We start from the raw sequence: 24,021 nt of genomic DNA, 5'->3' as shown, positions 1-24,021 counted from the left end.
TCTAGAATCTATGCCCCAAATCCCCTCTTATTGGGAAGTGATTCTATTTAGCTTTAGAACTCCCACCTGGGGCTGAGCCATGTTGAATGAGTATAAACTTTCTTAGCCCACTATAACCTCAAACAAAACCATCTCAGACCAGTTGGGATGATTCACATTCCATCCCATCCCCCCACCCACACAGGTCATCTTGCCATGTGCTCTGCTAACTACATGCATGTCCTATTCCCCACCCCACCCCCCACCCCTTCTATCTCTTTGTCTTTTTGGACACAGTAATCAAATCAACCCTACCATTTCTTTTAGAAAGGGTGTGTCAGCTGACTGCCCTATAAATCAATTCAACATCTCTGTGACTGCCTTAGTCCCGAATTCCTGTCCCTGGCCACCATTCTTCTGTATCTGTTGTCTCCTTTATTAGAACTTAAGTCAGGGACTGTCTCATTTCTTGTATTTTCAGAGCTTAGCATAGTGCCTGCTACTTAGTAAGTGCTTAATAAATGCTTTTTCATTTATTCATGGGAGAGTATATAGATTGGTTGGTAGTCGTCATTCTCCTCTTGCTTACCTTATTTTTTACGAATACTGTCATTGATTTTCTAGCCCCAAGTATTAGCCTGTCAAGATCTTTCTGGATCCTGTCACCCTGTATATTAGCCATCTCTCCTAGCTTTATGTCAACTGCAAATTCAATAAGGATGTCATCAGTACCTTCATCCAGATAGCACAGGACCAGACGCAAGTCCCTGGGACATCCACTGGAGACCTCATTCCAAGTTGATAATCAGTCTCTTTGATGACTACTCTTTGGGTTAAGACATTCAACCAGGACGTTCAGATCATCTAAATGTATTCTCTTCTAGGTGACATCTGAATTTCCATTGCCTTTCTACTATCATCTGGAAGAAATTCTTCTATGATGATGTGCATGATACACAAGTAGATAAGGCTTCTGTGTAATTTGTAAGCTTTTGGCCTCTTACTTCTTAATCCTGAGCCATATTTTGCACCATATCTTTTCAATCCCTTCCCGTGTCTTCCTGTTTTGATTTGGTTTGGAGGAGCTCATCAGTTTTCTGACGAAATCCTCTATAATGTCTCTATTGCTTCTGTTTTGAAGGAAATTACAAAATTTAATAGGAATAAATGCAAAGTATTATACTTAGTTCACAAGTATGAGATGAAGCATGGCCAGGTAACGCTGTAACCTCCAGTTTCCTCATCCCTAAAATGAGAAGGGTTAGACTAGGTAATGCCGAGGTCCTTTCTAGACCCGTATTCTATGATTCTGTGATCTGGATGTCACAACATAACATAGCAACCAGAAAAGCTATGGGCTGTGGGCTGCATGAATTTCCTTGAGCTCCTTTATTCATGTGGAAAATGAGGCAGATTTGGTGACATGGCCTCTGAGATCACTTCCAGCTCTAAGTCTGTGATCCTGTGATTGTTCTGAACAGAAGGTTCCTTTAAAAAACAAGGGTGGTGATAATTCCACCATGCTCCCTGGTTTAGACAGTATCACATTTTACACCAAGTCGGAGAGTATCCAGATGAGTACAATAGGACAGACAAAGGCCTGGGGATGATACTATAAGAGAATTTATTGAAGGGATGGGAGGGGGGGCGGGATTTAATGTGGAGAACAGAAGAATTGAGAGACATAATTACTATCTTCAACTATATAGAATGTTAGATGGAAGGACTAAATTCATTTTGCTTGACCCCAAAGGCCAGAACTAAGGTAACAACTGGGAGAAGTTGGTGAGTGGCAGATTTTGGCTTGATGTAAGGAAAAACTTGGCAGAATGGGTTTTCTCAGGAAGTAATGAATTCTCTAAGGCAGCTAGGTGGCGCTGCTGTGGATAGAGCGCTGGGTCTGGAGTCAGGAAGACCTGAATTCAAATGTGACCTCAGACACTCACTAGCTATGTGACCCTGGGTAAGTCACTTCACCTCTGTTTGCCTCAATCCAATGGAAAAGGAAATGACAAACCACTCTAGTATCTTTGCCTAGAAAACCCCATGCAGGATCACAAAGAGTCAATTGTACAATAATCACAATGAATTCTCCAGTGCTAGTGGTATTCAGTGGAGGCTGGATTACCAGTTCTTCAGGGTGATTATTGAAGGCTATTCCTATTCAGGTATAGGTTGGACTAGATGACCTCTCAAGATACTCTGATAGTCTCATTTCTGCCTTTTTATAGTCTGTTACTACCCCGCTCTCCTGGAGTAGGTGTGGGGGTGTAAGGGAGAAATAGACCCACTAGAGCTACTTTCCATCTGTTCCGAGTTTGACCTTCCACTTACAGAATGCCTTCATTTGACATTTTTTGGAGTCCTTATAGCATGTGTGTGTGTGTGTACATACACACACCCCTAATACTAATATTTACTATTTATAATGCTGATACTATATACTAAATACTAATAGATGTCTCTAGTCATTTCTTCTTTGTCCCTCCTTTGCTGTCTTCTCACCACTTGAGGTATTCATGTAGTCCAATTTATATTTGGGTTTTTCCAAAAGCAGTTATTTTCCTCACTTTGTAAGTTGACTCATGTTGTCTTCTGTTGCAGATTTTAATCACAGAAGAAATAAATATTCATCTTAAAATAGTAGGCCTGTAAGTATTGGAATCATTTAAATGTTCTGTTTGCCTTAAAAATTAAGAATCTCATAACTTTTTTATTTAAAAATATACTTATTTCTTTTCCAATTACATGTAAGAACAATTTTTAACTTTCATTTTAAAAAATTTTGAGTTCCAAATACCCTCCCTTCCTTCTTCTACTCCCCCCTCATTGAGAAGCCAAGCAATGTGATATGGGTCATATGTTTAGTCATGTAAACATTTCCTTATTAGTCATGTTGTGAAAGAAAACAGACCCCCCCTCCCCAAAAAAGAACCAAGAAAAAAAAAGTGAAAGAAAGTATGCTTCAGTATGCATTCAGATTTCATCAGTTTCTTCTCGAGGTAAACAGTATTTTTCATTATAAGTCCTTTGGAATTGTCTTGTATCATTGTATTGCTGAAAATAGCTAACTCACTCACAGCTGATCATTTTATAATACTGCTTGTTACTGTGTCCAGCGTTCCCCTGGATCTGCTCACTTCACTTTACATCAGTTCATCTAAGTCTTTCCAGGTTTTTCTAAAAGCATCCTGCTTATCATTTCTTTTTTTTGTATTTAATATATTTTATTTTTCCCCGATTACATGTCAAGACAATTCTGAACATTTTTACAAGATTTTGAGTTCCAAATTTTTATCCCTCCTTCCCTTCCCCTTTGCTGAAAACGGTAGGCAATTTGATGTAGGTTATGCATGTGCTATCATGTAAAACGTTTCAATATTAGTCACCGTTGTGAAAGAAGAAACAGATGAAAAGGAAAAAAAAACACGAAAAAGAATAAAGTGAATAAAATATGCTTCAATCTGCAATCAGAATCTTTATCTGGATGTGGAGAGCATTTTCCTTCATGAGTCCTTTGCACTTGTGTTGGATCATTGTGTTGCTGAGAAGAGCTGAGTCATTCATAGTTGATCATCACACAATGTTGCTGATACTGTGTACAATGTTTTGCTGCTTCTCCTCATTTTGCATTAGTTCATACAAGTCTTTCCAGGTTTTTCTGAAATTTGTCCATTTATGCTTCTCTTGGATCTTGATATTGGAAATCAGTTTTTTGGCTTAATTCTGGTCTTCTCCTTATGAAAGCTTGAAATCCTATTTCATTGAATGACCATTTTTTTGCCTTGACATGTATTATGCTTTTGGTTGTAGTCCTAGCTCCTTTGCCTTCCAGAATATCATGTTCCATGACCTCCGATCTTTTAATGTTGCAGCTGTTGAGTGCTGTGTAATCCTGACTGTTGCTCCCCAATATTTGAATTGTGTTTTTCTGGCCATTTGCAGTATCTTTTCCTTGACCTGATAGTTCTAAAATTTGGCTATAATGTTCCTTGGAGTTTTTATTTTGGGATCTCTTTTCTGAGGTAGTCGGTGGATTCTTCTACCTCTTTTGCCTATTCTGCCCTCTGGTTCCAGCACATCAGGGCAGTTTTCCTTGACAATTTCTCAAAAGAGGCTGTCCAGGTCCTCCTTTTGGTCATGTCTTTCAGGTAGTCCAGTGATTCTGACATTGTCTCTCCTGGACCTATTTTCCAGGTCAGTTGTATTTTACATTTTCTTCTATTTTTTCATTCTTTTGAATTTGTTTGATTGATACTTGCTTGATGTCTCATGGAGTCATTAGCTTCCACTTGCCCAATTCCAACTTTTAAGGAGTTGTTTTCCTTGATTAGCTTTTGTACTTTCTTTTCTATACATACAATTGTATTTAAGAAATTGTTTTCTTCGGTGGATTTTTCTATCCTTTTCCATCTGTCGAGTTCTACTTTTTAAGCAGTTGTTTTCTTTTTCCAAGCTGCTGACTCTTTTTTCATAATTCTCTTGCATCACTCTCATTTCTTTTCCCAGTTTTTTCTTCTGCCTTTCTTATAGGATTTTCAAGCTCGTTTTTGAGCTCTTCTATGAGTTCTTTCTGGGCTTGAGACCACATCCCATTTTTCTTTGGGGTTTTGCCCATAGGTGTTTTGACGTTGTTGTCCTCTTTCTGAGTTTGTGTCTTGATGTTCCCTGCCACCATAATCACTTTCTGTGGGCAGACTGGTTTTGTGCTCAATTTTTTTGGCCTTTTTTCCTTTCTTTTAAATTTGAGCTCTGCTCCCAGGGTGGAAAGGGAACTGTCTCAGGCTTCTTGTGCCAGGGGCTGCAGGTCCTGGCTGTTTACCTGGTGCTACACGTATGTTACCCTGAGGCCCACAGGGGACCCTCCTGTCTGGTGCTTCGCTGAGGGGGTACGGGGTGGCTGGTGCTGCTGGAGGCAATAGGGGTCTGGCAGCTCACATGGGGCTGAGCTGGGGTCCTAATGCTGGTGTCTGATGTGTGCTGAGGATGATGGGGTATTTCAGAGGTTTACCAGGGCTACAGTGAAATATATGGTGGTCTGGCCACTGGAGGTTGCCTGTTTGGCCAGAGTTATGCTAAAGCACATGGTTTGTCTCAGGCTTATATACCTGTTTAGAAATGTAGTCATGTTTGCAGATGTTCTGATGATTTTTTTCACATCTAAAGTACATCCAGATATTTATGGTAGCTTGTCCGATTGACAACATTTCCAAGAGTGAAAATGTCTCTTTATTTTAACCTGTTTAAAAGTTGTACATGAATGTTTTAGAGCAAAAAGCTTGGCCAAGTACATATAAAAACCAGACTTATGCTGGTAGTAAGATGAAACTGGTGATTAGTTTCTGTTTGCTGGAGGTACAGAGATGACTGGCTGATTCTCAGATTGGTTTAAACTTCTTCGTGACCTTTAGAAATTCAAACATGAGCCTGCTTAGTTCTTGGTGCTTTCGTTCACAGTGTAGAATTACAGACATGATCTTTTCAGCAGAGCCAGTAGAGAAGAGTTCCAAGATGCAATACTGAGATTGCTATACATGAATCATTAAATTCAGATGTGTTTAAAACCTCGGCAGGCTGGAGTTCTGGTAACCAGGAATAGTTGCTAAAGATGTTAGAGCTCTTCCATGATGCATGGCTGGTCACATTCCCCATCACCAGCAGAATGATATAGTCTTGTAATCTCACCTCTTCTGTTGACTTACCCAGATTATAAGCACATATAAGATGTGCTTATAAAGAGCTGAAAACGAACTTGGGATATCCAAAGAAGGCAAGTGACAGTAATCTCCATAGACATATGTCCCATATGGTTTCTGGGAAGATTGGAGCCAGTTTGATTAAGCTGCTGCCATATATAGGACTTCATGGTGCAAACTGTGGTATAAAGGAGAGTATTAAGCCTCTGCTGCTTAACACTTGCTCAGTCTTGGGTACGGTTCTTCAGTTCTCTAGATCTCAGGCTGCTCAACCCTAAGGGGACTGGGTTCCTCATCTCTAAGGTCCCTTCCATTCTGGGATTTTAAGTCTGCTCTTGAACTGCAATGGTGGCCTTCATCTTCCTCTTTGTCTCAGCCAGCCCAACCCCCACCCCCAAAACCCTTTTAAACAAAACCACACAAGGCCCAAGGCCTCTTTCTCCAGTCAGGGAAGGCCTGAGCCAGATAGGCAATAAACTTAGAGAGAAAACATCTCTCTTCAGGCCTTAGGTTATCGACAGTCTCAAAAGTGATAAAAGTTTTCAGTTGCAGTATAGAGTAAATAGCATGAAGGCATTGAGTGAGGAGGCAGGAGAGGATCTGGGTAACTGAATTTTCTTCCAAATTTGGTCTTAATTTGCGCTTTATTAGTGAACTTTCTTTCTTTTTTTTGTGGCAGGGGTGGCCCACTTTTGTGGTGATAGGAAGTCTGAGGGAGGAAAATCCCTCTACCAGTGCAGACCCACAACTGTTCTGCACTTTAGACTGTTAGAGAGTTGTTGGGTTACTCTGATGTGAGTGAGTGATTTCCTAAGCACCACACAGACACTATGTGTCAAAGGCTGGATTTGAACCCACGTCTACCTGACTCTAAGACCAGCTCATTGCCTAGCATTTCATTAAGAATTACTCATTCTTAGAATGCTGGACATTCTTTATATTGATATTTTAAGTACAAAAATTAATTTTCATTGCTCTTTTGAGAATATTTGTACCATTGTTCCTTTCTCCCTTAGTATTGAGAGTTGGCTAAATATAGGTGTGAGATTTGCCTCTTCACAGATAAAAGATTTTTCTGGATTACTTTATCTACTTCACTTCTTAGGCATATTTTTTTTTTCATTTTTATCCCCTTGTGTGCTTTTAAAAATCTTATTTTTCAACTAGAAATTTTTTATCCCTTCCCCCCAGCTAAAAAAAAAGGAAAAACCCCAAACCTTGTAACATGTAAAGTCAAGCCAAATAAATTCACATATTTGCCATGGCCATAAAATATATACCTTCTTCTGCGCTCCAAGGCCATCCCCTTTCTGGTAGGGAATGGGTAACTTGCTTCCTCATCTGGTCCTCTAGACTTGTGTTTTGTCATGTTCATCAGAGTACTTAAGTATTTCAAAGTTGTTTATCTATGCAGTGAGAACCTGTTCCTATACTTCAACCATTTATTAATTGGGGAATGGCTCTTACTCCTAGACATATTTTTACATCAGATAACAGTGCAAAATCACCAGAAATACTTCTCATAACATAATTCTATAGGACTGAGCTTACAATGACAACAATAATGATATCATTAAAGGTGATGATCATAATAGCTGCTATTCATATAGTTGCTAAGAGCTTTAAAATTGTTATCTCATTTGATTCTCAACAAACCTTGGAAGTATTTGCTGTTATTATCCTCATTTTACAGATGAGGAAATGAAGCAAATCTTTGGTAAGTGCCCAAGGTCACATAGCTAGTGTCAGAGGTTGGTCTTCTGACCCGGGTCTGGCACTCTGTATGTTGTAGCGCCATCTAGCTGGGAGTAGGTGACAACAGGATGCCCAGATGAGCCAAAGTGGGCAATTTGCAAGGAATAGTTGAAATCATTAGCAGTAGCAGAGAACCACCCTCTTATGTAATGACCAGAAATTAAATGTCTCTGCTCAGAGAAAGTACGTACAGTTACCTATAAAGTTAATTTCCATTGCCCTGGTTTTCCTGTCTTTAATGATAAAATCTGACTTGCTCCTATGGCAGTAAAGAGATAAAGATCTTACCCTGCCCCCTCCCCCCAATAGCATGCTGGATATTGTAGCTTAGTAGCAGAAGTGTGTGTGTTTGTATGTGTGTGTTCACATATCAGTTCATTTTCCTTTTTAGCATTTTCGCAGTTCTTGTATCTCCTTTCCACCATCAACTGTCTCCCTTCTCTTCCAAACCATGCCTATTTCTTCAATGCATATGCATTTCCAGATTCCATACTTTTAAAATCAGGACTTTTTCCCCCTCCTTTTTCTCTTTTAATTTTAAAATTGGTTTAATAGAGTTGGGCTGTAATGTCTCAAATCTCCTGTAGGTGTCACCAATTGACATTTATCTTGTAGTTTAACTCAAACTACAAACTACATTAAGCATCTACCATATATGTAAGAGGTCATGCTTGGTGCTAGAGATCCAAAAGGAAAAAAAGAAAAGAATTCCTATTGTCAAGAATCTTATATTCTACCAGAGTATACAACATGTACACAGGTTAAAACAAGATATTTTGAGAAGGGAAAGAACACAAAGAAACAACTGGAGAAGTTTAGGAAAGTGGTACCTCTGCTGAGTTTGGCAGGAAGTTAAAGTTTCTAGTAGGCAGGGGGTAAGGAAGGAGTGCATTCTGGGTATGAGGGACAGCCTTTGCTAAGGCAGGGAGACAAGAGATGGAATACCAAGCTGCAGGTCCATTTGGGCTGGAATGTAGAGTATATAAAGAGGCATTATCTGAAATAATTCTGGAAAGGTAGGTTGGAATCATTGTGAAGAACTTTTCATGCCCTCCTGAAGGGCTTATTATGTTTTATCATAGAAGTAAGAGGCAGCCACTGAAGATTATTGGGTAGGGTGAGATTTATTTTGGCCTCCATGAGGAAGGTGAAATGTAGAGGTAAGAGACAGGAAACAAGATAGAAACAAGGCTTTTGTAATAGTTCAAGGGGCAGCTAGGTGGCACCACAGTGCATAGAGCACCCAAAGTCAGGAAGACTCATCTTCCTGAGTTCAAATTTGGCCTCAGACACTTAGTAGTGGCTGTCTGACCCTGGGCAAATGACCGCTGCTCACCGAGAAGGTCAGCCCCAAGAGCCAGCAGCAAGGACAGAGGCCCTTGTTTCCAGTACGTCTGGAAGGCAAGGAGAGCCTGGCAGTCATCCTCATCAGAGAATGAGAAGAGGCAATGCTGAGTGAATGGAGAGCTGACCTTGGAGCCAACAAGACCTGAGTTCAAGTCTCGCCTCTGATCCGGCCTGGCTGTGAAACCCTAGGCCAGTCAAGGGTGCTCTAGATGGCTCTGTGAGGCTGTAGAGGCCAGAGAAAGTGCGGACCTGCTTTGGGAGAAGGAGCTTCTTCTCCAGGAGTTCTCCGTATCAATGAAATCACAGGTTCAGGCCCTCTCCCCAGCAGAATGCCCTGGGTTTGTGTCTCTACCAGTACTGAGTTATGGCTAGAGAGGTCCCAAGTGCAGGATGGTTTCCCTTCTAGAGAAGAAGGTGCAGGGCCTTGAGAAACCTCCCCCTATCCCAGGTTACTAAGGAGAATTAAGTATTCTTCCTCTGTAAAGGGAGGATCTGACCTTTGTGGGTTGCCCAAGTAGCTTACAATGGGTAGCTTGTGGTAGTGTTGGAACTGGTCAGGGCCAACTGAACTGCATCTCATCTGCAAGGTGAGCAGCTAGGTGGCTCAGTGGATAGAATGCCAGGCCTGGAGTCAGGAAGACTCATCTTTGTGAATTCTAATATGGCCTCAGATACTCACTAGCTGTGTGACCCTGGGCAAGTCATTTCACCCTGTCTGCCTCAGTTTCCTTATGTATAAAATGAGCTGGAGAAGGAAATGGCAAACCACTCCAGTATCTTTGCCAAGAAGACCCCAAATGGGGTCACAGAGAGTCAGACATGACTGAAATGACTGAACAACAACAAATAGTTCAGGCAAGAAGTGATGAGGGCCAGAACTAGGATGGTGTCCATGTGAGTGGAGAAGAGAGATGTAAGAGATGTCTTGGCACAATAAAACTGGGCTACCGATTAGCTCTAGGGAATGGGGGAGGCAGGGTGGTTCAGTGAGAAGAGCACTGCCTCAGGAATTCCAACACCAGCCTCTGCCACTTATCACCAGTGTGACCAAGACCAATCATTTAGCTTCTCAGAGACTGTTTCTTCATTTAAAATGAAAGAGTTGAGCTAAGTGGCTTCTGAGGTCCCTTCTAGTCTTAGATCAATGATCATAGGAAGGTAATGAGTAGAGCATGAGTCTGAGGTTGTGAATTTGAATGACTAGAAGATGGTGGTACTCAACAAAAATATGCAGATTTGGTGTGAGAACAAGTTGAGGGGAAAGATAACTTCTGTTTTGAACATGTTGAGTTTGAGATATTAATGAGATCTTCAAGTGGAAACAACCAGCAGGCATTCAGCACTGTTAGAATGGACTAAAGGAAAGAGGTTTGGGTAGAATCTACATATGTGGGAGTCGTCAATGTAGAGGTGTTCATTGAACCTGTAGGGCAGATGATCTCAGAAGAGAGAGATGAACACAGGAGAAATCCTTGGGGAATACTCCCCAGGGTGTTAGTGGGTGGCGGGTGGCAGATGGTTACCCAGCATAGGAGTCTGAAAAGACCAGTACAACTGGCGTCCTGGAAGCCAAGAAAAGAGAGCTGGGAGGTGACCTACAAGAGCTCGAGCAGGATGACCAATGAGAAAAGGCCATTGGATCTAGCAGTTAGGAGATATTTGTATCTCTTGGTGCCTAGCATGGCACTGTATGTGTGTGTGTGTGTGTGTATGTGTATGTGTATATGTCTATGTGTATGTATACATGTATATGTGTGTATATATATACATACACACGTGTGTATATATATTACATACCTAATAAATGTTTAATGAATAACATAACAAATGCTTGCTGAATGAATGTTTACATTTTACATTTTCTCAGAAGCAATGAAATGTGTTATTACATAAATTTGGAAGTTTGACATTCTGTACGTTGACTTTACCTAAAAGAGTACTTGTATGTACTTGTACACAATACAGGTGGAACGTGTAGGCACCATTATTACTTTACATATCCACATATTTCAACATTATAGAGATAGGCTCCTTGTTATACCACTCTGACCTAGAAAACACACACACACACACAGAGACACACATACACACAGCATTATCTGATGAGTCCTGAGGACATTCTTAAGGCATTCTGGGAAAGGATTCATACAACAGCATGAAAGACCATCTTCGACATGGCTGCTGAAGTGCTTTCATTGCTGGGAAAGGCTGGAAAAAAACTAGCAGGATGGCGACTTCAGGAATTAACATCTCTCAAGGTGATGAAGCAGACGGGCTAGGTGGTGATGAAGCAAGACGGGCTAGATTAATCTTGTGGGAGACCCACCCAAAAGTTGTAAGAAGCTTTTAGTCTGAACTAGCTAGGCACAAGTGGTATGGTGGTGTATTGATTCCAGTCCCACTATGGGAATCCATGTATTCCTCCTAGGCATTTTCTTTCTAACTTAAAAAAATGATAGTCTTTATTGGAGAGAATGTTGGATGGTTTAAGGTATTTTTATATAGGTTATAGTCTAATCTTGCCTTAGAGTCGAATAATCCCTTGAGTTACCTGTAACAGGAACATAGAGTGACTGGCGAGATCCAACGGGTTCAGTTAGACCCATTGCCTAATGGCCGTAGATCTGTTAGTGTTAATACTTTCATTACTTTGTCATGGTCACAATTGATTTTCTGGAGAGAAGTCTGGTCATTTGGAAACATCATGTGTGTTTGAATATATGTGTAAAGTTCAAACCTTCTCTTGAATGTAGCAGTTGAGTTTTCTCTTGAATATTTTGGGTTCCATTGAAAATCTTTATTGTGCTTTGTAAAAGAAAATGTGATTTTTTTTTTACTAAGCACTCCACCCCCTTACAAAATTCTTGGTGATGCAACATCTGCTTATTGTTTAAGTAAATGGATATCATCGTCTTTCATCCCTTAGAACTTCTTATGATGTTTTGTTTCAAATTTAGTGCATACCAATTAAATGCTTTAGGTCATGTGATATAGAAAGTTGGTTTTTCTAAGTGTGGCGTTTTTGTACTCAGCTCTTAGTTTTAAAATTATTTACATGCTTGCAAAATGTCATATGCAGGGCAAATGAACTAACGTTAGATTGCAACCAACATTACCATGTGTCAGGTTTAACAGCATAACATCTTCTTGGCTTTGAGGATACAATGTCTTTGTTAACCCAGTTGAATTTCTTCAATTTCTTATTCATCTTTAATTGGTGGTGTGTTGCATGCTTGTGGGGAGATGATTTCCTGTTTGAAATCCAAGCTTTGATCAGTCAATCAGTGTTGTCTGTTAACCACAGCTTAATGTAGTAAGTACTAATGCTTGTTTTCTTTGTGGCCTAATAAACTCTGTCAGAGGCAATATTGGAAGTAACTGGAATGAATTAGCTATCAGACTTACATTTTAAGACAGAAAAAAATGGAGATTAAATAAACATTTAGCAATTCCTTTCCTAGGAAAATAAAAGATTTGTTCTGGGGTAGACACTATAGTATGTAGGACAAAGACCAATATTCAAAATTGATGCCAAAGTGGCTTCAGTCAACATCTCCTCCACTCCTGGGGGTGTCAGTATGGCTACATTCACAGGCTCTCACATACATACAGAGTCAGCTTCACAGACATGGACACCTAGCCATCTAGGTTACAAAATGAGAATAAGAAGGACTAAGTGTGACAGACCCTGTGTCACTATCAAGACCCTTGTTTTGCTAAAGGGAGGTTCTTAGTATCACCATCAATATAAAGGGTGACTGCTTTTAACTTCTAAGGTGAGGGAAGGGATTAGAAGTCTCACATAGTATATGACTTAGGCAATCCTCCTGCTTTTATAACTTCTTTCTCTGCACAACAGAGACTTTTCTAGCTTTATGTAACAATGTAATGTGTTCATGGGCATAACTAGAGATGTTAAATGGATTCTATGTAACTTTGGCATGAAGAAAAGATTTTTAAAGTATCTAAAGTTTGATAGATACCCCCACTCCATAGGGTTTTAATGCACAATGGCACCATGCCCTGGAATCAATTATCTACATTTTCAGTTCATTTGAAAACAAACACACACACACACACACACACACACACACACACACACACACACACACACACACCTTGTTTGTTCTTTTCAACAACCTTATGAATTATATTGATGTATTAGTATCATCTTCCCTAATTCTTAGAAGAGGAAACAGACAGAGGAATTGAACAATTTGCCTGACCTATCATAGATAAATTAGTGGAATTGGAATTAGAGAGTAGATCATGTGATTCCTGGTTTTATATTCATTCGTAGGATAGCTTTTATTTTATTTCCTTCTGTCTATTCTAGCAATAGGATTTTTTGAGTTCTCATTGGATTGCAAAATTTTCATGTGCAGGGTACTCTTCACTTTATGGAATAGATTTTGTAAAATAAATCCTGTCTCTTCATTGATTTCACCCTCCCGCCCCCCACCCCCAACCCCCATTATATCAGAGATATATTACCATGGACAAAATCTCCCAGTAGATTGACTCGGAACAACCTTGGACAAGGAAGGGGTTAAAATAGGAGGCAGTCCCCTGCAGTGCCTGGTCTTGTAACACACGCCCCTAGCACTTTTCCCTCCCTGCCTGTTATTGCCTTTTCATTGCTCTTCCCACATAGGGATTAATTTTATTCCTAGGGTGCCTTCTAACACTTCATTTCAGGGTGCCAGAACTGACTACTTCTAGCAAAGGCCTTCCCTCTTTGGATCCACTTCTTTGTCCTGGGAAGGGGGACAACTTTGTAATTTAAAACACTCAAGTCAAGTTGTGGTGGTTAGCACTAAAACACAAAAGAAGACATTGATGCCAGTCTTCAAGGAACTTAAAATGTACTTTGCAAAAGCCCATCTGAGTCCAGAAACTACCTGAGGTAGTCTGTGGGCCCAGCCAAGTGGTAAACCCTTAAGGGCCAGGAGCCATTCACCGCATCATACCTTTGTGTTCTCAGCACCTAGCACTCCATGACAACAAGCAGGCCAGTGCTAGGTGATGGCATAATCACATTCTAGAATGTTCAGCAGAGACTAAGGACTGTAAGAATTTCAGAAAGGGAAAGACTGTTGAAGAGGCATCATGAAGAGGTGGGCCTTTGAAGGAAAAGGGGGAAGGGAGGGGAATAAGTGTTTAGATAGTGCCTACTATGTGCCAGGCACAGTGCCAAGTACTTTACAGACATTAGCCCATTTGATCCTCACAACAACCATGGCAGGTAGGTGTTTGATTATTCTAATTTACGGTTAAGGAAACTGAAGTAGATAGAGTTTAAAGTGACTTGCCCAGTGTCCCACAGCTAGGAAGTTTCTGAGGCTGGATTTGAACTCAGGTCTTCCTGACTCCCCGCCTAGTTCTCTGTCCGCCCAGCTGCCCTGAAGTCAAGGCTTTAGATAGAGAAATTTAATCTGACATTTGGGGCTGGGGGTGGGGGTAGGGGTAGGGACTGTGAGACAGAGACCAGTATTTATGTGAGAAGACTGGCTTGAGCAGAACTGAAGATTCATGGAGGAAAGGAGTAAGAAAGTAGGTTGACTGGAGGCTACCAGCCGGCCCAGGACTCTGTGTTTGTATCTGGACCCGTAATTGACTAGTAGTTCATGATACCGAGATAGCCTGGACCGCTCTTAAAGCCATAGCAGCAGTTGGTTTTCCTTCCTTGGCTGGGGGGGGGGGGGGGGGGGGGGCTCATTTACACTGCTCATTCCGCTCCTCCCCTGAGCCTCAGTGGCTTCAGGTTTATTATCATATATCATATCATATTATCTGCCTAGCTTGAGGCCCCATACTGCCTCACCAGTCTTCTAGCTACTCCCCCCCCCCCCCCCGTTCTGCTCAGGCCAGTCCCCTCTCGTCCCTCCCCACACACCCCCATCTCCCCACCCCCTCCCCCCCACACCCATATCCCACACACCCTCCACCACAACCACTCCTGCCCCACCCTACCCTCCCCACCACAGATCCCTGCCACCCCCACCTGACCTCCCCCTCCCTCCCCACCTCCCCTGCCCCCCACCCCACATACCCTCCATCCAATCACCTCCACGCCATACATCCCCTGCCCCCCCACCCTACACACCCCTGCCCCCTCACACCCCACCCCACAGACCCAGCCATACCTCCCCTGCTCCCCACTCCACACCCACCCCCTATCACTCCCAGCCCCCACCCCCACCCCTCATATCCCCCCACCCCACATACCCCCCACCCCTACCCCATACTTCCCCTGACCTCCCCCTCCATCCCCACCTCCCCTGCCCCCCTGCCCCCTCACACCCCTCCCCACCCCACAGATACCCCCAACACCCCACACCTCCCCTGCCCCCCGCCCCACAAAACCTTGCTCCTCCACACCTCTCCCCACCCCCACACACCCCTGCCACCCCAATCACCCCTGCCCCCTACCCCATACACACCCCCTACCACCCCCACCCCCCACCTCCCCTGCCCCCCACCCCACACACCCTCCATCCAACCACCCCCACCCCATACATCCCCTGCCCCCCACCCCACACACCCCTGCCCCCTCACACCCCACCCCACAGACCCACCACCACCCCCACCTCCCCTGCTCCCCACTCCATACCCACCCCCTACCACTCCCACCCCACACACCCTCTGCCACAACCATCCCCACCCCACGCCTCCCCTGCTCCCCCATGCCCCTCCATATCCCACAAACCCCCCCATCAACCCCACCTCCCCTACTCCCCACCCCACAGACCTCCTACCACCCCACCTCCCCTGCTCCCCAAACCACACATACCCCCTACCACTCCCACACCCACATCCCACACACCCTCCACCACAACCACCCCTGTCCCACCCCTCCCTCTCCCCCACAGACCCCTGTCACCCCCAGCCCACACACCCCTGCCCCCCCATACCCCTGCCCCCACCCCATACACACCCCTACCATCCCCACCTCCCCTGCCCCCCACCCCACAAACCCTTGCCCCTCCACACCCCTCCCCACCCCCACACACCCCTGCCATCCCCACACACCCCTGCCATCCCCACCTCCCCTGCCCCCTACACCATACACACCCCCTACCACCCCTGCCCCCCACCCCACACACCCTCCATCTAACCACCCCCACCCCATACATCCCCTGCCCCCCCCACCCCACACACTCCTGCTCCCCCCATACCCCTCCCCACCCCACAGACGCCCCACCTCCCCTGATCCCCACGCCACACACACCCCCTACCACTCCCACCCCTCACCCCATACCTCCCCTGTCCCCCCACCCCACACACCCCTCCCCATACCATAGACCCCCCCACCTCCCCTGCCCCCCACCCTACACACCGCTCCCCACCTCACAGACCCCCCCCCACCTCCGCTGCCCCCCACCCCATACATACCCCCTACCACTCCCACCTCCCCCACCCCTCATATCCCCCACCCCACATACCCCCCACCCCTACCCCATACTTCCCCTGACCTCCCCCTCCCTCCCCACCTCTCCTGCCCCCCTCAGCCCACATACCCCTGCCCCCTCACACGCCTCCCCACCCCACAGATACCCCCAACACCCCACACCTCCCCTGCCCCCACCCCACACACCCTCCATCCAATCACCTCCACCCCATACATCCCCTGCCCCCCCCACCCCACATACCTGCCCCCTCACACCCCACCCCACAGACCCCCACTACCCCCACCTCCCCTGCTCCCCATTCCACACACACCCCCTACTGCTCCCACCCCCCACCCCACACACTCTCTGCCACAACCATCCCCAACCCATACCTCCCCTGCCCCCCCACCCCACACACCCCTGCTCCCCCATACCCCTCCCCACCCCACAGACCCTACCCCCCACCCCACAGACCTCCTACCACCCCACCTCCCCTGCTCCCCACCCCACACATACCCCCTACCACTCCCACACCCACACCCCACACACCCTCCACCACAACCACCCCTGCCCCACCCCTCCCTCTCCCCCACAGACCCCTGCCACCCCCAGCCCACACACCCCTGCCCCCCCATACCCTGCCCCCACCACCTCCCCGGCCCTCCACCCCACAAAACCTTGCCCCTCCACACCCCTCCACACCCCCACACACCCCTGCCACCCCCACCTCCCCTGCCCCCTACCCCATACACACCCCCTACCACCCCCACCTCCCCTGCCCCCCACCCCACACACCCTCCATCCAACCACCCCCACCCCATACATCCCCTGCCCCCCCCACCCCACACACTCCTGCTCCCTCATACCCCTCCCCACCCCATGGACCTCCCCACCCCACACACACCCCCTACCACTCCCACCCCCCACCCCACACGCCCTCTGCCACAACCATCCCCACCCCATACCTCCTCTGTCCCCCCAGCCCACACACCCCTCCCCATGCCATAGACCCCCCCACCTCCCCTGCCCCCACCCTACACACCGCTTCCCATCTCACAGACCCCCCAACCACCCCTGCCCCCCACCCCACATACCCCCTCTACTCCCCCCCAACACCACCCCCCACTACTCCCCTACCCACCCCACCCCTGCTTCTCCCCCCTCCCCCTCTCCCTCCCCATTATTCACCTTGGCCCGTTTGCTCATGTGTTCAAGCTGGGTCTCCACCTGTAATGATGCCTTCCCTCCATCTTAATCCCTAGTCAAAGTCCTAACCTAGTTTTCAGAGCCCATCTCTACCTTGAAGCTTCCCCTAGTCCAGTCCTTAGTGATCCTCCTCCTCCCCAACATTAAGTCTGTACCACCCCGTCTAACGCTTGGATATTATGTAATTTGTCTGTCTGTTTGTTTCATGTGTTTCAGACTTGCCTCCCCAACTAGGTTGTTGTGAGCAAGCACCTAGAGGGTTCAGATCATGGATCGTACAACTTCCATATTCGTATTCCCGTATTTGCCCTCTCTCTCAGGACAGTGCTGAAAAGATAGGTCCTCAAAAAGTTACTTGGGATTTGTATTGTTCCTTCGGCGCAGAGGGTAGCAAGTAGAGTCGGTTTCAGAGGACTGAATTCTATTTTCATTGTGTGTGTGTGTGTGTGTGTGTGTGTGTGTGTGTGTGTGTGTTCTGAGCAATTCTGGTAGCTTGGGGCTATCAGCTGGGCACAAATAAGGAAAAAAACACCTCCAAGAACAGTCCATAAAAGTAGCCCTAGTTCTTGAATAGAAACTTTCTGTTCGGGTACATCCATGACTGTTTTAAGAGTTCTGGTTGTAGTACAATTATTTAAGAGTCAAATCATTGACCTTTGGCCATGGTTAGCCATATTAACCGTCATGCAAATCTTTGTTTAGGATTATTCAGCTGCCTTGCAAAATGGAAACTTTTTTTTAAAAAAAAGTTGGTGTATCCTAAAAACCTAGGGAAAAAAGTGAAAAGCAAGTGTTGAAATGAGTAAAAAAAAATCTTTTTTACCATACAGCCAAACATGGAATGCTTTTTTTCATGCCAGTTATTTCAGCTTTCTGTGTTGAGTTTCATAAGATGGGGTCGGTGAAATTCATGGTGCTGTTACCTTGTTAACTCTCTTTTATTTTTGTTTTCCCTGCTCTCTGCCTTGGTCCTTCATCTTCGCCCACAGGTGTATTTTATTGTCGGCTTCCAAAGGTTACTAACTTCTATCTATAACTTTCAAATTGAACTGCCTTGGCTATCCTGCTGTTCCTATTGCTGCTTCCGTTATTGCCTTCTTCAAAGAACACTCAAAACCCAAAGAATAACAAAAGACAAACACCATTTCTAGAAGTCTTTCCACAATGAAACTTAAGCTAAATCTGCTTGCCGTTATTTTGCTCCCTATCCACTTGTTAATATACATATACAGTACCCTTATATTTATTCCATGGTATTTCTTTACCAATGCCAAGAAGAAAAGCACTATGGCAAAGCGAATAAAAGCTAAACCCACCTCAAACAAGCCCGGAAGCCCATATCGCTCCGTCACCCACTTCGACTCACTAGCTGTGATTGACATCCCCGGAGCGGACACCTTGGACAAACTGTTCGATCATGCGGTAGCTAAGTTTGGGAAGAAGGATTGCCTTGGGACCAGGGAGCTGCTGAGTGAAGAAAATGAGATGCAACCAAATGGAAAAGTGTTTAAGAAGGTAAACTCACATTTTGTGCTTATAAAAGCTAGGTGGTGATTGTGTTTAAGCAGGTAAGAGCTTTCCATTTTTATTGGTATCCTTTGTTTTGATATCACTTCCATTTGTGAATATGTCCTACCCTGGGAGCCATCCACTGAAACAAAGAATTTGAAGGGGGTGGGTGGTGGGGAGAAGCAATTCAGAAAAAACCGAATCCACACATCGACCACTGGTTTTGCATTGTCTCCCCACCCTTGCAGGAGAATGCTTTTCCTTACCTTTAAGCATGCTGGTATTTTGTTACAGAACTTTGTTCCTTCTTTGGGTTAAGAAAGTAGCTTGCATGATCTTTTAGAAGTGTTCGTAGTAGTGTTTATATTTTAACTCGATGGTGGTTTTTTTGAATACGCCTCACTTTGAATTGTTTTGTATTTTGCTTGCCTGAATGACCATACTGATGGAGTTGGTTTTGCTTCAACAGTTAATCCTAGGAAACTATAAATGGATGAACTATGTCGAAGTGAACCAGAGAGTGACTCATTTTGGCATCGGACTTACTGCATTAGGCCTGAAACCAAAGAGCACAATTGCCATCTTCTGTGAGACCAGGGCAGAATGGATGATTGCAGCACAGACCTGTTTTAAGTATAACTTTCCTCGTGAGTGTTTTAGCCTCCTTCTGTAAAGACATAATTATATCAGTCTTCCTTACTTATCTTTCAATTTATGTTTGATGTATCCCTCTCTTTCTCCAAAATCATATTGGTTTAACAACATTAAATTGTTGACTAAAGAATCCATGAATTCCCTAAGAAGCTAGTACTCTTCTCATGACTGAAGTCATGATTTATAGCTGTATTTTCAGTTGGCTCGAACCTTTTCCTGAATTCCTTTTACCAAGCTGTAATCAGAACAGGTTTTTTGTTTCATTAACTACCTTGGATAGTTTTATACAGTGCTTGGCACAGGGGTGGGGAAACTGCAAAGGACTGCACTTGACCACCTAGAGGGTCACATGTGGCCTCAAGGCCAAAGGTTCCCCACCCCTGTCCTGTCACATAGGAGACACTAATAAATGCTTGTTGATTTTATTTGAATCTTTCGGAAGACTTCAATTCACTCAACTGTTCATCATACATGTAACTTACACATGTAATAAAACTTGAGTTGACATGAAATATATTAGGTAGAAAATGAAAAAAAAGTTTTGTGATCCTTAAATATCTTTCTACAATTCACGTAAGAAATAAAATGATTCTCTGGTGATAGCTAGTTTATATTAGAGAAAAGTAATAACCCCCCTACTTGTGTTAGGTATTTCTAATACCTGCCATGGAGTTGACTCCTGAACCAGATAGCCCCACTAAGTTCCCAAAAGGAATGGATCCATGAACCAGGACTGACCTGGAATCTTCATGGATTTGCCAGTACCCATACGGCTAATAGTACAATGGGCTGCTCTGGGGAGACCACATCTGGGCCAAACCCACTGGTTTCAGCTAGAATGAAAATCACTGAGAATGTGGACTGGCAGGACTTAGTCATCTCTGACACTGGCAAGAACTGGATTTCTTAGCTGTAAAACAGGTTGTGATTTTTGTCCGTTTTGGAAGAGGACCATGGTATAGAGGGGAAGAGAGGTGGGGGTGGGGAGAATGGGGGGAGGGAGAGGGAAGAGAAGGTAAGGAAGAAAAGAGGAGGGAGTGAGAAGGAGAAGAGTAGGGAGTTAGAAGGGGAAGGAGGGAGTTAGGGGAAGGAGGGAAAGAAGAAGGAGTTAGAAGGGGAAGGAGGGAAAGAGGAGGGAGAGAGAACAGGAAGGAGGGAGTGAGAAGAGGAAGGAAGGAAAGAGGAGGGAGTTAGAAGGGGAAGGAGGGAAAGAGGAGGGATTGAGAAGGGGAAGGAGGGAAAGAGGAGGGAGTGAGAAGGGGAAGGAGGGAGTGAGAAGGGGAAGGAGGGAGTGAGAAGGGGAAGGAGGGAAAGAGGAGGGAGTGAGAACAGGAAGGAGGGAAAGAGGAAGGAGTGAGAGAGGAAAGAGAGAGAATGAGATAAAGATAGAGCAAGAGGAGACAGACAGAGGGGGAGGGGTAGGTAGAGAGGCAGATGAGGGAACGTGTCATATGAGGACTGCAGGGAGAAGTTGAAGGGTAAGGCTAGCATTTCTAAGGCTTTGAATGCAGAATAAATGAATGGAAGGCAGTAACTGTGAATAATCTGCTCTTGAAAGCTACAAGGCCAACCCAAACCTTATTAACTGGTTATGTGTGGTCCCCACAGCAGCTGTTCCCAAACTTTCTCTCTCCACTTAGAGCATGAGAACTAGTCAATAAATACGTAAATAAGCTTACAAGGCTTTAATCATTCTCTGAAACATTCAAAGCTCCTCCCGTTTGTACAGTGGCCCCTCAGTTTCCTTCATGAGTAGAATTGAGGGCTGATAAATTAATCATAAATTACTTCAGTACCTCCAGAAGACCTGTGGTTTTGGTGGCGGGGCAACTTATTTCATGGTTGCCAATCATCCCCCACTCCATGCCTTACTAAATGTTCTTCAGGAGTTGTGATCCAAAAACTTGAACATTTTTGTGGCCAACTTGTGGTACAGTGGCTGCTGCTGCAGTCTTTTGATCTTAGTGAGATTGGGCCCCAGACAAGAGGCCCCCAGAGCTCATCTCTGTTGTAGCCGAGCTTGTAGTTCCATGGCATGGCATTGGAGAACCCAGGGGCACCTCTGTCCTCTGATGAATCATTGCAATACAACTTGACCATGGAGAGAAATGAGTTCTTTTCAAATAACCAGGGATATGTGCTTTCTAAGCTCCCTTCTTCCATCTCCTAGCCTCCTGCACAGACCCCGCTCTGGGCTGGAAATGCACTCCTTTCTGACTCTACCTTTTAGAGTCCCTTGCTCTTCTCAAAGCTCAGTTCAGTTGGCATCTCCTGCAGAAGGCCTCTTCCTGCCCTCCCCACTGCCAGGGCCTTCTCCCACAAAGTCCTTAGAACAGAATTTTCTGTGTACATGCTGCTTCCCCCTACCCATACCACCAAATAGATCTCTAAGCACTTAAAGAGCTGGGAATGTTTAGTTTTTGTCTTTATATCCCCAGTGCCTTGCACATAGTAGGCACTTACTAAACGCTTGGTGAAGAATGAAAAGGGTACCACTGAAGGACGATATTTGAGCAGGGGAATGGCCTATGCATTAAGAAGCTTCTTTTGGGTAGTTATTTGAAGGATGAATTGGAGAGGGGAAAGATTGGAGGAAGGGATACCAGTTAGGGGCCTACTATAAGATAAGTAGGGCCTGAATGGTAGAGGTGAGTCTGTGATTGGATAGAAAGAAAAGAATGCAAGAGATAGCATGGAGTTCAGATCGACAATATTTGGCAATTGGCTGGATATGGGAAGATGAATGAAAAGGAAGAATCACAGAATGAGGAGGGAGGGCAGGACCAAGAGAGAGAAGGAAGGGGATGGGACGGGGGGTGGGGGGGTGGGGGGAGAGATCTCAGAGCCCATCTTATCTCACTCCTACGTGAATGAGAATCCCATACAGAATGTTACTGACAAGGGATCATTCAGTCTTTGCTGAAAGACTTCTGTAGAAAACCCACTGCCTCTTGACAACCTTGTCCACTTTTTTTGTTTGTTTTCTTAGCCATTTTTCAGTCACCGTGACCCCTTTTTTGGGAGGTTTTCTTGGTAAAGATAGTGGAGTGGTTTTGCCATTTTTTTCCTCCAGCTCACTTTACAGGTGAGGAAACTGAGGCAAACAGGGTTAAGTGACTTGTCCAGAGTCATACAGCTAGTGTCTGATGCTGGATTTGAACTAGGGTCTTCCTGATTCCAGGCCCAGCACTGTGCCACCTAGCTCTAATTATTAGGAAGTTTTCTAAATCTCTACGGTATCTACCCATTCCTCTTTTTCTTTTTTTTTGGGGGGGGGTGGGCAGGGCAATTGGGGTTAAGTGACTTGCCCAAGGTCACACAGCTAGTACATGTGTCAAGTGTCTGAGGTCGGATTTGAACTCAGGTCCTCCTGACTCCAGGGCCTGTGCTCTACTCACTGCACCACCTAGCTGCCCCCATTCCTCTATTTCTTGAACCAGTCCTTATCCCATTCCTGTTTCTTGAACCAGTCCTTAGATAGCTTGAACATGAGGCCTTTCACTGTCCTCAACACCCTTTTCTGGTTGTTCTTGCATTGCAGCCCTCTGAACTGAACACCACTTTCCAAATGCCCTCGGCCAAAGGCCGAGGACAGGGGTGGGAGCTAGAGAATTAGCTTTCGTAACTTTCCTAGAAAACACACCATCTCTCTGAATAGAAGGCTGCCATATCACACTCATTATCAAGCTTGCAATCCACAAAAATGCTAGGCCTACTGCCTAGCCACAAGGCCTACAGTTTGTTCTTGTAGATGTGGTTTTGAGCCTAAGTGTAAAACTTTACATTTTCCCTATTCAGTTTCATCTTTGCTAAGTCAGCCTTTCAGTTGGGTCCTTTGGGATCCCAACTGTGTCTCTCAGAATGCACATTCTTCTCCCTTGGCACTCACGTGCCATTCACACATTTGAGGAGCATGTTGTCAGCACCTTTTTCCAGGTCCAGCAACAGGCCTAAGGGAAAAAATAAATCAAAGTTTAGGTTTCTACTCTGATTCAGCACCATGGCCAGTTTCAAATGCCCTGAACTCTTAACTCTAGCCAATATTTCCCCTTGTCCACAAGAATAACACGAGAATCTTTGTCACATACATTGTTAAAAGTCTGGCTAAACTAAAACCATCCTGCATTCTAAAAGTCTAGCATCTCTGTCAACAAAGGAAGGGAGGTTATTCTGCCCTGACCTGTACTTGATTCAATCATGCTCGTTCTTTCCTGGGTGTTCACTGACCTTCCCTTTAATAAGATGTTCCAGAATTTTGTCAGGAATCAGTCACTCACTGACCCATACATAGACTCCATTTTTTCACCATTTTTGAAAATCCAGACAATATATGCCCTTAATTCATCGTCCCCCATGGTCTGGCCCCACCTTACCTTTTTAAGCTTTGTTTCTGTGTCTACACTTTCCATAAAGTGGATTCACACACACATCCAACAGTGTCCTGTGTCTTTGTACCTCCATGTCTTTTCTCATGTTATTCCAAG

The 24,021-nt window shown here is 44.8% G+C and overlaps 1 protein-coding gene across 4 annotated transcripts in view; it reads left to right on the top strand.

Moving 5' to 3' along the window:
* The window catches only part of ACSL4 (acyl-CoA synthetase long chain family member 4), an 81,367-nt gene that overhangs the window by 24,672 nt on the left and 32,674 nt on the right, over positions 1-24,021 (top strand). The window contains exons 3-5 of one of the 4 annotated variants that reach the window (XM_036740396.1): positions 2,584-2,630; positions 18,364-18,889; positions 19,353-19,530. In XM_036740396.1, coding sequence (XP_036596291.1) covers positions 18,539-18,889; positions 19,353-19,530 — 529 coding nt within the window. In that variant the 5' untranslated portion in view covers positions 2,584-2,630; positions 18,364-18,538. The remainder of the gene's footprint in view (positions 1-2,583; positions 2,631-18,363; positions 18,890-19,352; positions 19,531-24,021) is intronic. The other 3 variants (XM_036740399.1, XM_036740397.1, XM_036740398.1) reach the window with 3 other exon arrangements.

The sequence above is a fragment of the Trichosurus vulpecula genome (genome assembly GCF_011100635.1).
Source record: "Trichosurus vulpecula isolate mTriVul1 chromosome X unlocalized genomic scaffold, mTriVul1.pri SUPER_X_unloc_1, whole genome shotgun sequence".
NCBI lineage: Eukaryota > Metazoa > Chordata > Mammalia > Diprotodontia > Phalangeridae > Trichosurus > Trichosurus vulpecula.
Note: the sequence above shows the minus strand (reverse complement) of the source record. Positions and strands in the feature narration are given on the sequence as shown.